Source organism: Taurulus bubalis (assembly GCF_910589615.1).
Source record: "Taurulus bubalis genome assembly, chromosome: 6".
Lineage (NCBI taxonomy): Eukaryota > Metazoa > Chordata > Actinopteri > Perciformes > Cottidae > Taurulus > Taurulus bubalis.
Genome location: NC_136594.1, coordinates 18,427,553 through 18,442,690, shown reverse-complemented (window position 1 = coordinate 18,442,690; position 15,138 = coordinate 18,427,553). Strand labels below are relative to the sequence as shown.

The 15,138-nt window shown below is 40.0% G+C and overlaps 1 protein-coding gene across 1 annotated transcript; it reads right to left on the bottom strand.

The window, feature by feature from the left end:
• Nucleotides 1-9,737: 9,737 nt before the first annotated feature.
• On the bottom strand, nt 9,738-14,852 carry LOC306737460 (somatostatin-like receptor.1; the record flags this gene model as incomplete). Its single annotated transcript, XM_079219194.1, has 5 exons — nt 9,738-9,914; nt 11,239-11,385; nt 12,468-12,740; nt 12,897-13,037; nt 14,289-14,852. The coding sequence occupies 5 exons, from the start codon at nt 14,850-14,852 to the stop codon at nt 9,738-9,740; spliced, it is 1,302 nt and encodes a 433-aa protein (XP_079075320.1).
• Between the last annotated feature and the right edge of the window lie 286 nt (nt 14,853-15,138).

Sequence of the window (15,138 nt, the reverse complement as noted above, 5' to 3'; positions counted from 1 at the left end):
ACAGCGAATATGTTCATATTCACAGATACATCAGAGTGCTGCTGCAGAAAGAAATGTGTCTTGCTTTAAGCAGGCTGACAGGAGGGATGAAATAAATCAAGACTGGGACAATATAATAACGTATTGCTGTTATTTATTACATACATGGGGCAGGAGGAACAGATCTGTAATGAGAGACGTGGGCTGTCCCCTGCATGTTATTCTTTTTAACATCAAAGTCTCCAAATTGGAACGAACAAAGAAATGTCAGCAGTGGGTTTTTCTTCTTGCCTTTATTCAAACCTGTTACGTCCCCTGCAGTCTTGAGAGTGAAATTATGTGAATTACATATTCACATAATTTCATATGTATTGAATATTCACATATTCACATATTCCAATATGTGAATGTGTGAAAGAAAGTCAAAAGTAGGAGTACCGTTTTTAAACAATATTTATTCACGCTGGTTGTGGCTAAAAAACAACAACAAAGGCTCTCCATGAAATGGGAGAGGTCGGGACAGTTGTGGGTGCCAAACAAATAGAAATCCAGATAACAAAACTAGGCCTGGCTATCTATCTCTGGGAAAGAAACAAACATAATGGCTTTGCATGCTTCTCTAAAGAATGATCGACCAAAACATATACAGAGGGAGCACCGACCAATAACCTAATGTTCTAGACACAAAGTACCTACGTGCTTGCACAAATGTACATGGTCCCCCAACCGTACCTACTGTCCTCAACCTCTCACCACACACCCTCATGCCTAGCAGTGTCAGTGGGTGCATACTGGTATTAAAAAAAAAACGCCCAAACTCTTCCAGCCCACTACGGGGCCCACTCAGCTGATTGGCCTGCACAGGTGGAAACCAATCATCATATTAGCACCTATGGGGAAAACAAGAGGGGAGAACACACAACTCTGTGTGTGTTTTCATCAATGTGTTCAAGTATGTTTCTCCTGTTATATCTATAGAACAGGGAGCTCACAAAAGTTGGCTGAGACTTTTATAGTCCTTCTTACTTGTGAGTGAACACTGGTAAAACTGCACAGTGTATGCAGTTGGCTTTCAAATGCCCAACGCTCACTTAGTCTGACTCCCCTAATTGAATGTCTTCCCACACCTGGGGTTCTCGTCTCTGCGGTCACAGCAGCTGCAGCTTGGATAGCGTGCCACCTCTCAAGTGTCTCAGGAGCAGCAAGAAAGCCTTCTTCTTTAGCCCGACAACCTCCCTCTCTGTCGGTGTCAACCTGGGATAATGGGAACGACGGTTACAAGAAGCACGTATTGCACACATGCTATCTGCACAGAAAAAAAATGAAAACACTCCGTCTTAAGAGACCATGCTGTTCCCAGAGTCCAGGTTCTTTATGGTTACATTTAGCCAATTTTCAATGCATTCATTTTTGTCTTTGTTTAGCACCTTCTTAATTGTCCTCGCTCCCACATGCAAGATACACTTCTTTTTTTAACACAAACTGTCTTATCGTTGTGTGAAATTGACTAAGTATAAAGCTTGAAGGAATTAAAAATACAAGACACAGACAATACGCCTAATGTTCAGATCTTTAGTGATATTCTTTCTAAACATTATTAAAGTCAAATTCAAGGTTATGGAAATACTGTTTCACTACATATACACAGAGGGGCGGGGGGGATATAACATGAAATTACAATAAAGTCCATTTGCATCCAGAGGGATATTTCCAACTAATTTATTTGCTTTTTCCTAGAAAGTCAATGTCTGCCTTTTTGTTGCCGATGTTCTTCGTATGGCTTTTGTAAGTCTGTTTTTTGTCGTTTTTCTGCATGCGGCATACTTTCCCCATGAGCAGAGGTGTCAAGGATATTTACTTAAGTAGACATTTTGGGTATCTATACTTTACTGGAGTATTTATTTTTCTGACGACTTTTTACTTCTACTCCTTACATTTTCACGCTAATATCTGTACTTTCTACTCCCTACATTTTAAAATAGCCTCGTTACTATTTCATTTTGGTTTGTTTTCATTCCGGCGTGTCATCGTTCAAAAACACACACAAAAAAAACTCTCCGCCCCGTTGCGCACAGATACGTGCGCGCGCACACAGGTGAGCACTGAGCACACACACCAGCGGACAGAGAGCGTCGAAAAATATGTCGCGTGAAAAGCAGACCACTATATCTGCGTTTTAAACGCCCCCAGGGTAAAGATGCAAAAGCAGCTCTCCTGTGATGAGCAGCGGAGTTCTCCTCCCACCGGAGCAGCTCTCTGAACCCGGAGCAGCTCTCCTGCTCCAAGTGAAACGAGACAAAGTGCTCGTGTCTTCTACCAACAATGAGCTGCTGGCTTCACATATTACAAAAGTACAAAGTACACGGATATAAAACTATAAGTCATTAATACATACATGGACAAATGCCTGTACTTTCGGGTAAATGGTTACGGTACGCCGTAAATCGTTTGCGCATGCGCGTTTTTTTCGTTTTGCCAGAAGTCTCCGTGAGCTCGTCTTTTCCTGCTGTTGCGTTTCTCAAAATATAAAAACAGATCTAAGCTCAATATTGAGCATGAATTGAGAGAGGCCGTATCAAATCTACAACCCCGTTTATAACATATGTGTCGAGGAAAGCAGCTCACTGCAGCCACTAATAATGATACAGCCTGATGGCTCACATATCTGCACTCATTCTGTTTTGTTTGGCAAAAGCTTATTGTTTTCCACAATGAGCTATTTAGTAGTAACTAAATATGAGTTATTTTTTGCACAGATAGAACTTACACAAAACATTGTCTGATGGGGCAATCTGATTTACTTGAAAGTGATTGCAATTGTCTTTATTCTGTTACTTATAAAAGCACAGATGAGTCACACAATTATGTTATTAACAGAAAAAGTTTGAGAACCACAGATTTAAGTGTTTGTGTCGGAGTCGCCGCCTATTTTGCACTATTACAATACTTATAGGCAACTTGTCATCATGCCTTCCGCTCCATGAAACGTATGTTAATGCTCAGTAGCACACACATGGCACTTTAATGTATTTGCATTATAATAAAATGTGATCATTTTCATTGGGCATATATGCAGCTGAAACGGCTAGCCTAGTGCATCCCACATTTTCAACATAACATTTTAAAACATTATAGTCATTATGGCCTTTAGAAAAAATATTGTTTTGGGGGGACGTGGGGTAGTGCACTATAAGCCCCTGAGACGCGGCTTAAGAGTTTATCCTTAATGGGAAAAAATTTTGCCTTACATTACTTTTACTTTTATACTTTTAAGTAGTTTTGAAACCTTTACACTTTTACTTAAGTAAAAAGCTTGAGTTGATACTTTTACAGAAGTATTTTTAAATCCTAGTATCTATACTTCTACTTGAGTAATGAATGTGAATACTTTTGACACCTCTGCCCATGAGGCACTGCTTCACAGCCCAACAGGCAGAGTCTTGCCTTTGCCATTATAATACAGCTAATCAGGGTTTAATTGCAGCTGCGGCTAGTCAACATAATTAGATACCAGGAAGAGAAAACCTTTCATCCCTGGAAGTCATGAGGAGCACTGATATATGTCTGAGACAGAACACTCATTCAATAGTGTTCCTTTGATGGTCATTATAGTGTTGCAGGTCACTCTGATCAGGAAAGAGAGGGGAAGAAGTGGAAAATACAGAAGTTTTTTCTTTTGTATTTGATGTATTTTGAGACACTCTTCACTAAAGGAATGGTAAACGGTGAGGATGGTAATGTGGTGTAATTAATGTGACCTACATTACACTCTTGTTTTGCAGAAAAGGAAAGAGAAAAAAAGGAGCAACAGCCTGATGCTAAGTGCAATCAAGAGGGCTGCGAAGAGCGACGAAGAGATGAGAAAGGACGAGCCGAATGTGTTAAGAGGAGAGAGAGAGAGAGAGAGAGAGAAGCGATAAATGCAGACCGCCGACAGCGTGGCCTTTCATATTTCAACACCCCTGCTCCTCATTTCCTTCCCCGGTGGACCTCGCTGTCCGGTCCAAAAGTCTCATAATTTCGCCAGGGGGTCTTCAACATGATTCTGCCTGAACATACACACACACACACACACACACACACACACACACACACACACACACACACACACACACACACACACACAGGATTTCTGCGGAGGCTTCAGGTTGACTCTTTTGCTCCATCAGACAGTAAATACTGCTCTAATTATATAAAAGTGCAAATGCGTTCATGGCTATTGTGGTCACTGTGATCAGCAGACCAGAAATCCCTGTCTCACTCCTCTCTTTACCTGCCTCTTCACATTTCTCACTTTCCTCTGGCTCTCTTCGGAGCTACTCTATTGCTCTGTAATCCTTCATTCTCTCTCAAGATGATTCTACAGCGTTAAAGGCTTTATTTGAACTATATTACCTGATTTAATATTTTAAAAAGAGTGATTGAAGTGGGATTAAGAAAGCTGACAGTTAGCAAGTCATTGCCGCTATCAGGACAATTCACATTTTATTCAAAGACGTATTTATACCATCAATACTTAACTATGTACAAAGCAAGTATCGTTTGTGAGGAGGTCAAATAAAAGCTGCAATAGCTGCCTCTATTTTTGACCCTGCAGTTCTGCAGCAGGTTGCTCTCAGTTAGTGCCGCAAAGTAGAACTCAACTCGATATACATTGTTTTGTATATTTACCTCGCCCCAGTGAGCAAATCCACTGATCATAGCAATTGCATTGGTATGAAATGATTTTGCCACAAAATGTATATTTACATGTTGTTGTGAATAAGCCTGAACAAAAGATGTAACAACTGTCAGGGCCTTGATGAAACATGTGGAAGTGTTGCATCTAACTTCTTTGTTGTTTTTACTGATTCATCCAGGTACTGATTGTTGTTTCCATTTGACCACGAGAACTAATCAATACCTTTGAAAGTGCTAATCTTGGGGGAATTATACATCCCATCAGTGAAGCTCCGCAGTTTCAAAATGACTGGTTGGCTGAACGGTGCTCCATCATTACAGGTCAGAAAGAAAGTTATCGACCTGTTAATTGACTCAATTGACAGGAGTTGACTGTGGTGGATGTTTACTGTCATGAAGTACATATCCTCTAAAAACTGCACTCTTAGTTATCTTGTGTCCCTCTCTACACACAGTTTCTGTATGTATTCTGTGTATATGACCTGTTCATGATATATCAGTGACAGGAGAACTGCCAGCATGAAGTGAAGTGGATAGCACAGGAAATGTGTGTGTGTGTGTGTGTGTGTGTGTGTGTGTGTGTGCGTGCGTGTTTATTATTTTTCACTCCAATTGTCACTGCATGTCATTATGCACAGTAGCCGATATAAAAGTATCAGTGTCAGTATTTAAAAAGGATGTATTGAGTGGGTGGCCATGCCTTTCAAAGGTTAAATGCAACAGGGCCGTGCTTTTGCTCCGACTTGAAATCAAGAACTGAAAAACAGGTTTGTATTGTTATTTTAATTTTTTACTAAGCAGAAAATATTTCTGAAAAATCAATTTCACAGAAATCCTGTGTGTGTGTGTGTGTGTGTGTGTGTGTGTGTGTGTGTGTGTGTGTGTGTGTGTGTGTGTGAGAACATGCAATCTGCAGCTTTATAAATTGTTAAGGGCTGCGTAACATACGATATAATTTATATAACATAATATTAATGTATACAATACAATAAAGATGAGACAAGGAACAGAACTGAGTTGAGGTTTATCATTAGAAATGGTGGATGGTATACATAGTTATGGGAAAACATTCTGATGATTGTTCTTGCCAAGTTATTAATAGAGGCTCAGGTGGTTCCTCCCTAATGAGAATTGTTCTTTGTGTGATGCCATATGTGCACAAAATGCTGTGCTGTTAAAATGTCTCTGTGGACTTGATCATTACTTAATTTTTCCCTGTTGCTTTTTAAATACTACAAAACTGAAAGCACTTGATTTAGCAGTAACTACATTTCAGCATTTTGAATGATGATTAAACCAGGACATTTAGTCCAAGTTGGCTTCGGTGTTAAGATTGACATTTTATGTTTAATTTATTTTATTTAAGAAAGGAAAATCCACATTAATTAAAACAAGCTTTGGATTTCATCACGTTGTGTCAGATTTTGTCATCCATTATTTTCCTCTGCCGTCCTTGGAAGGTTGATGGCATTAAAGACAACATGCAAGTTCACATATACAGACAAAAGAAATATATGCACAGTCGAAATCAACCTCAAAATGTGTGTTCTGAAATATGGTAAATGTTTTATGGAATCACCTACTATTACTTAATTTAAAGAATGTACTCTCAAATTATGACTTTAATTGTACAAAAATGGGAAAGTCATTTTGCTGGTCCATTTTTGTAAGAAAAGTGTTTATAATGAAATGTTGATTGTCTTTTACAGTAAAGCCGGTGGTAGTCAGATACTAAGATCCTTTGCATAGGGTCTTTTGAGCTTAAAAGTAAAAATGTTTCATACATGCCCTGCTCTCTCTATGTTCCTCTCCTTCTCCTTGGCAGTGGAGCAAAACGTCAGTCAGCCTTTGACCGTGTAGACAGATATGATTAGTGACAGTCAAACCCCAGCTGATTAACGTCAAGTCTTAATCCAGAAAGAAAACACTCTGCAGGGAGCATACACGATTTGATGGCAACTTGACTGGCAATATGTCAATCATAATCTTGTAGAGAATAAATTTTTAAGGCATTGAACTGAAGGTCAAGTGAAAAAATGGAACTGCAGTGAGTTACAGCAATAACACAACATGATTTATTTGAGGGTAAAGTTTACAGTTATGAGTATGATTCATCAGGACTAAATTATATAAATAATTTCATGAATTAATGGATAATTTATTACATAAAGCTATTGAAAATGTGTACATTTGGCTCTTTTTTCGTGTGCAGAAGCTGCATGAGTAATGAATGAGAGTCAACCTGACATCCAGTCTGTGGTCATTACGAAGACGAGCCGTCTCCAAAGACCTTTCTGGGAAAGAAGAGTCCGATAATGACATAGAATAAGGATGTTCTGCCTTCTCGTCCTCACTACTTAATTATTGATTAGTTTAGAAGGTGGTGCAACAAATACCAATCGACACAGCACTATAACTCAAGCATGGAGATACACTCTTTAGCTTGGAATTATATTAATTTCATAAAATATTTTTAGCAGCACAGTATACACAATATAGACCATGTGAAGATTAGTGTTATTAGAGCAGTGTTGTATTTTATTTCTGATAGCAGTTTGATTGTGCGTATTCTTGTCCTGCTGTTAGTTAGTAGTTGTCTTTGTATATGTATATACATGCCTGATGACTGTAACATTTAGACTGTGATTGGACCTGTTTGTTTGGAGCATGTGGCCAGATCTGACACGGTGCTCCTTTAACACACAAAAACCAACGCATCAGGACTGTGTGGGTGCGGCATGATCAGCTTGGACCGATAAAATCAATGCAAGCAAACCCACCAACAGTCATTGCATTTTAAATCAAATCCTAAATCATGATGTGCTTGGGAGTACGTGACATCCCCTTTTCCTGACGAAGCGGCGTCCACTTCAAACCAGTGAGAGGCACAGAGCAAAAACAATTTGTCTGTATGTGTGATTCAATCCATCAATAGTTTTTCTTCTCATTGTCTGTGTCACACATATTTACACGCGACTTAACTCCTGTCACGCCTTGCTTTTTGATGCATAATTTGACAGGTCCCTATGCATACAAATCATCTAAAATAGCAAGACATGACAGGATAGTTAACATGCAAAGTAAAATTATATTGTATATGCAGACATACAAGGTTAAGGAGTTCAGACATGTCTGTTTTTAGATTACACCATTTTATTCCAAAGGAACCAAACAAACATACACCACTGAAGCATTTGCATATATATATATATATATATATATATATATATATATATATATATATATATTGTCTAGTAAAACGCACAGTATGTTCTCTGTTTATGCATGCGAAATCCTTCATTCTGAACAGCTTCGACATTTAATTTTGACTCTAGCAGGGACAGCTTCCATCAGTTTCTCTGTCATCGCCTCCCCTTATTATATTCACCTGATCAGCATCTTTTCACTGCGTGCCCCTGATACATTTTCTTTTTCATAACACAGAGGAAATGTGGCTGAAAAACATCCATCATTGAGATTTACTATTCTCATTCTCACTCCTACAACACAAAAACATTCCATTGACGTTGACACTACTTGATTCCAGTCAGCTTTTACTTCATAACAACAAAGACATTGGTTGTGTGGTGAAGACCAGAAAATAGAAACTGTTTACATAAGCGTTAATAAAGCAATACTTTAAGTGTCCTACCCTACAATAATACTAGGTGAGTGTGTTTGTGAGCTGGCACAGTGGCAAAAAGAGAAGCTGTTTTCAAATTGTCACCTGTGTTTTAAAGTTTGTTTACAGTCCAAACAACTCATGACTACACAAAACAAATTTACATCAAATAGAGTTCAACTTTGAGGAACATTTTGACTGGCAAAGTCACAATCAATAGCAAAGACGTGGGTGTGGTTGACCCCACTTGGCACTGATCACATTCAGCAATAACATCGTCTTGGCAGGCGATGGTCACTCGCCCGCATTTGTGCCCGAATCCTCTCCCACCTGTCGATAAAAACAACACCTGACCTTTCATAACAAAAGCTTCAGTGCGGACACATTTGCACTATAAGCATTTCAAAGGCTAATGGAGGCTGTGCCAGTTGAGTCTGATCAGAAATAGCATCTGTATATGTATTCAATTATAGCGAAAACTAGGCACCTCAAACAAACACACACGTAATTGAAACGCAAATGCACAAAGACACAAATCAAGCATATATACAAAGAGGACAGAGGTTCTGTGTTCAAGGCTGGCTAAAAGTTGACATGAAGATACTGAGCAGGAACAGAGTCACATTTCCTGTGACTGAGAAGCTGCTAAACAGCAATCAAGCCATTATCTGGAATACCAACAGTATGCAAAAAGGACATGCAGACTGTACAGATGTCAACTTCATTCATCACAATTTATCCATTTAAGTTAAGTGAAAAGAACAGAAGTGAGAGGGAGCTTGAAACAGGACAATGCCTTTTTACTATGTTACAGAAAAAAATAGTGCATTATGCTGTTCTTGTACTAAATCTAGTACTAAATCACAACTTGTGGTTGCAAAGGAAAACCCTGTAATGTCTGTTTCACCCAAATAAACTTCTGATACAACATGTTCTCCACTGGCTTGTCCTCAATGGCATTTTTGATCCTGAAAAGTAAATTCCTTCTTACATGTTGTGAAACAGATCAACAGAAAGAGAGAGAAGTGTGGGGTGAATGCGATAACCGTGATAACTGCTGAGAGAGGCTAACAAGCCACATCTGTCAGATGGCTGGATGGAAAGAAAAATGTGACTTGTTGGACAGCTGGATGACTCATGCAGGTAGAGATACACACTAAGACGTGAACAAATTATGTATGAGTTTGTTTCACCGAAATGGATCATAAATGTTGCAATGTATTTTTTAATGAGTGTTCAGAAAATAGTCCTGGAAATGGAATTTTACATTGCAGCTGTAGAAAAGCATCAGGTTTGGCTATTTGGATCAGCTGGTCCAATCCCTCTGCTTTCAGTCCTGTAGTCTCATCTCATGTTTCCTCCTCAGCTTGTCTTTTCAATTCATAAAACACCTGATATGTATCATTTGTTGGTTACTTTTCCTGTGGAGCTATGGATGTAGGGGAGGAGAACGTGGTCAGGGCAGTGAGGGCGTGTCTCCTGAGGTTAACGTGGTGGCTGATATGGAGGCCACCGTGGGAGGGGGAGGTCCGCTGATTCCTGTGCAAGTGGAGGGAGGTTGACATGTAGGGCTGGAGCGGTGCAGGTCTGCTGCTGTGTGGGAGACAGGCGAGCCTGGAGGATGAGGAGAGATCTTCAGAAAGAAGAGGACCAGAGTCAAGGAGGAAGTGAAATAAAGGAAGAAGGTGTCAAAAAAAGTGGGGAGATTTGCAATAATTACCTTCAACTTTGCTTCATTTTACCTCAGAACTGCCTGACATTGTCCAAACAAAACTATACAGATTGTAATGTGTGTGTTGCTAAGAGGTCTATCTGTATTTCTTAATTAAAAAACAACCACTAAAAGAAATACGAAGAAAATAAAGTTAAAGTTTGAACCCTTAAGACTTTCATGAAATGAACCCCATTCATGATAATATATATAAGAATAATATTTGCATCAATTGTTAGCGGCCCAGCCGACCATTCGCTGCACTGGATTTATATTGCTTTCACACACATGAGGGCTTCACAGGAAACGATGCAGCATGTAATCCAACATAAGCCTCACTGCGTTCCTGTTTTTCCTTTGAATCCTCCCCCATTCTCTTTGTGTGCTCCATTTCTTCTGTCATCTTCTAACTCGTATCAAGGAAGATTTATTGACCGGGAGAATAAACAGACAGAACCTGCCTGAGACAAAACATACATGATTGTGACCAGGAATGTGAACCATCGTACTCTTTGGGTGCCGGTCGGTCCGTAACGGCATTGCAAATATGGAAAAGGGTCTGTGGTGCAATATATGTGCGTGCGTTTGTCAGTATTCATTTGCATTTCTACGATGAGATATGACATGAAGTTAAACTCTAAGAATAACTAAGAATTATACATCAATAATGGAGCGCTTAGACTGACTTACATATACTCTGTATACGCTCTTACACTCTGTGACTTATGGAGGAAGTTGCACTTTTGATCATCTTGAACCCCTTGAAGAAACTTTGGGAGAGTCTCATCAGAGCCACTGATAGTCTAATGCACCTCAATGCTCTTGTGCGAGTCATCTAATTAGACACAAAGCCATATGCTCCAGAGACTGAGCAGACCTTTCTTATCGATCTCTTTCTGACACACACATATACATCATCTCAAAACTTTCAGATTTTTTCATTGCCTTCACAGCAGCATTCATTTTACATCCTTCTTCAATTAGCTGCCCACACCTGCCTGTTGATTGCTTTAGTTGTTGAACAAAAATATGTGTGTGTGTGTGTGTGTGTGTGTGTGTGTGTGTGTGTGTGTGTGTGTGTGTGTGTGTGTGTGCGTGTGTGTGTGTGTGTTATTAGCCAAGCATCTTAATTGTCGCATCAAGGCCACACTCAACATACATTTGTTTTATTATAAAAGCTCTCTGTTTTTTTGCTTGCATTCCCCCCTACACGCACACACACGCACACACACGCACACACACGTACCTGACTGCTCTGGGGGTCGTGGTAGGCCTGGTTACGAGGGGAGAGAGCAACGCCGTTGTGTGCTGTGGTTTTCTCAGTGCGCGGAGCGCTTGGATCGCCATCATCCACCCCATTGGTCTTGCACCTCACACTCCTCACACACAGCACCTGCAGGGCCACAACAACAATTGGCTATGGAGACTACATCAGAAATCTCTTGTCAAGAAGGTCATTGACCATACACATATGATCAGATGAGAAAACAGCATTTGATAATCAGGCTTGAGAGCAGATCTGGTCAAAATGGTTTTGCTGTTATTTTAGACATCCTGTTAGCTACATGGCCAAGTGTTTTCAATTCAGTTTTAGTGTTAAAGCCACTACTTGCCGATTTTTTAATCATCTTTCATATTGTTCGAATAGCATTTTTTGTATTTAGAAACATTAGACAATTCCAGTGAAAATTTATGTCAGTCTATGAGTTGCTCACAGCCAAATTTATCTCGTGTTTCACTGTCAGATCTGTGGGGGTAAAGCATTGTCCATTTCCTTCTTGATACCACCAGAGTAAAGATTTAAGGGCTGCAAGGTCACCTTATTGAACAAGCTTGTGGCTAGCTGTTTTGGCAGCGAATAAAGTACACATCAAGATGATTTAGCAAGTAAACCAAGCTACCAGATGTTTTTTGTTTTTTTTATACCTGCCCTTTGTACCGGTCAGATTAAGGTAAGTAAGTAAGCGGACCCTTATAATCATATTTAATTTGGTTAATATGTCGTGGATTTTTTGCTCCCTGAAAAAATACTATCAAAATTATAGTAGAGTAAAGTAAGTAAAGTAAATTATCCCAAAACCAAACTTCCTTTTAACTTAACAAGTGAATTATGTTTGGTATGAGTCTTTAGTTCATGTTTACGTGCTACCAGCCATTATCAGATGTATTGTTGATCAAATGTTCATCCAGAACCGAGACAGAAATGAACAGTTTGATTTGTTACACAAGGATTAAACAAACAGAGGTTTAACTTTTTAATTAACAAGCTTCAAAGGTTCCCCTATGCAGATTAATTTGCCTTTGGGCGGAACATGACTAGTTATTTCCCTGTGCTGTGTGATAAAATAGATGACAGCTGGCTGCAGCCTTATGTATTAATCATATAATCCAACTATCTGCAATTTCATAAAATGACAAACTGCTTCTTCAACCTTCATCTTTACACTGTTTTAATACCCAGTGGATAAAACCTACTTTTCTGAAGCTCTGTCTGAAGTTGTCCGACAGGAAGCCGTAGAGCACCGGGTTGGCACAGGAGTTGGCGTATGACAGAATGACGGCGAAGAAGTAGATGCCGGCAGTGGCACTGGACTCTGGGATGATGACCACCAGATTGACCATGTTGATGATGAAGAACGGCAGCCAGCAGAGCACAAACACCACCACGATCACCACCACCATCCTCGTCACTTTGCGCTCCGAACGCCGGCGCTTGGTGAAGCCCGCCCGCACCCCTGATGACTTAATCTGCACCGTGATGATGATGGCGAAGAGGATAAATATGTGATGAGTTGATGAATTCAAATGAGGGAATGTGGAGTATGATGGAAATGGTCATTATATTGATCCACATTTCAGCACGTATTTATACATGGACGTTTTCATTCAGCCGTATGCACACACCTTGATAACGATAAGTAGGTAGCAGAGACAAATGATGAGCAGTGGTCCAAAGAAGCCCACCGTGGCCGTGTAGAGAATGAAGGCTGTCGACCACACGTTCTTTGGCTCCGGCCAGTTCATGTTGCAGGAATTAAATGTGTCCTAAAGGGAAATGAAATGCTCAGTCAGACGTTGAGTAATGGGGTCCACAGGATTTGTGTTAGACTACAAAGCTTAATTAAGCTAAATTATACAGGAATGTGTTTTTTAAGAAATACAAAATGTACATTATTTACTTAATTGAAAAAGCACATGTTGCCTTGTGGAAGACATTTCCAGACATTACTGGCTGTGCTTAGTTTGCTAACAAGAAACAACTGTCAACATGTCTCTCTTTTTTTATTTATTTCTATTGTTGCTTATTTAAACACATTTACAGAGCTACAGAGTTGTGTTTCTGACCACTTGCTGGCAAATATAATAATAATATATTGTATAATAATATAATATGTACTCTCCTTTTAGCTCTGTTTTTGGTAATTGTGTAATTCACCACTAATGTGTTCACCAATTATGCAGCTAGGTGTGGAAGACATTTAACTGATAGTTATAACTGTTAGTTGATCATTATTGTTTGGTGCTAGCTAGACAGGAAGCATTCAGTGGGTTTACCAGGTTCATCAGAGTTTTTTATTGTAACATTTGCCAGCAGGTTGTAGTGAACAGCAAAAGACCAAAACCAAAACAATGAGCTGAAAGAAGCAACATGCTTCATAGAACTGGAGATAAAAAAAATATTGTTTAATTAAAACAGCTTTAAATGAAAACTGTTCTGACAATATAATGATAATATGTTTCATATTTGGTTTGCTATTGGGCAGGTTACTCTACAAGTCACATATGTCAGTTTCTTTTAATGCACTTTTACCTTTAAAATGTTTTGATCTTGGATCCCCAAACGCAACTTTGACAAAACACAAGTAAATATGAACACGTGCTGCGCTAGATAACCTCCAGCAAATGTCTCATTCAGCCTCAGTTCATTTGAACATAACTGTTTGCAGTTACTATGCTAAGCTGGCTATTGGCTTTAGCTTCATATTTACTAAACAAACGCAAGAGCAACAAAGTCGGTTTAGTGTATTTTGCAAAATGCCACCACTTATCTTATTATTATTAGTATTACGTTGCTGGGGGGGAAAGTAATACATGTGTACTTAATTATCTAAAACTATATGTTTAAATGAATGCCCTATTAATGTAAATTTGAGAAGGAACTACTGGAATGAGCTTACTTTGTTATGAGCTTTTGACTGGACTGAATAGAACATTTATGCTTATTTTATGCATTTATCAGGGTAGCTATTAATTCAAGCTAGTTTGCTCCTAAAGAGAAAGGGCTGCAGTTTATACCTGAACATCAGAAAAGATGACCACAGGCAGGACCACCACGAAGGACACGGCCCACACGGCTGCGCTCACCACCTTGGCCACGCGGGGGTGTCTCCACTTGGTGCTGCGGATTGGATGAACCACAGCCAGGTAACGATCGATCGACATGACCGTCAGGCAGAAAATAGACGTGAACTGGTTCATGGAGTCTGCCGTCATTACCACGCGGCAAAGGAAGGAGCCAAACGGCCAATAGGAGAGCACGTTCTGGGTGGCGAGGAAGGGGAGCCCGATGATGTAGAGCTCATCGGCCACAGCGAGGTTCATGATGTAGATGTTGGTGACTGTCTTCATTTTGGCATAGCGCAGCACCACATAGATGGCCAGAGTGTTGCCAGTGAGACCCACCATGAAGACTGTGAGGGAGATGACTGCTGTCATCAGAGTGCTGCTGCCCTGGAAGGGGACGCTTTGGGTGGACAGGTTGGAGGAGGAAACGTTGAAGAGGCAGGGCGAGGGAGTGGCTGTGGAGGAGTTGAGGTCCGATGTGAGAGGAAACCCGTAGGTCTGGTCTAGGGGCTCCATTGTGGGTCTCAGAGGGGATGATGGTGCCACATAGTCCAGAACCAGATTGATCCCCCTGCTTTTTTCACTGATTTAGAAGAGAATATTTACTTCTGCCATGCTGGTTTATTCCATGCTTGATTTGCAACAGAATGGCATCAGATGAAAACAAATACAAATTAGTTTGACCTATTTGATCTATATCTAATTTAGAGTTTACAAGTGTGTGCTTGCACACCCAAAGAGAGAGTGTGCGCTCTGACCACTGATGGGAACTGGTGATCTTTCATTGGAAACGGTGCGTAAC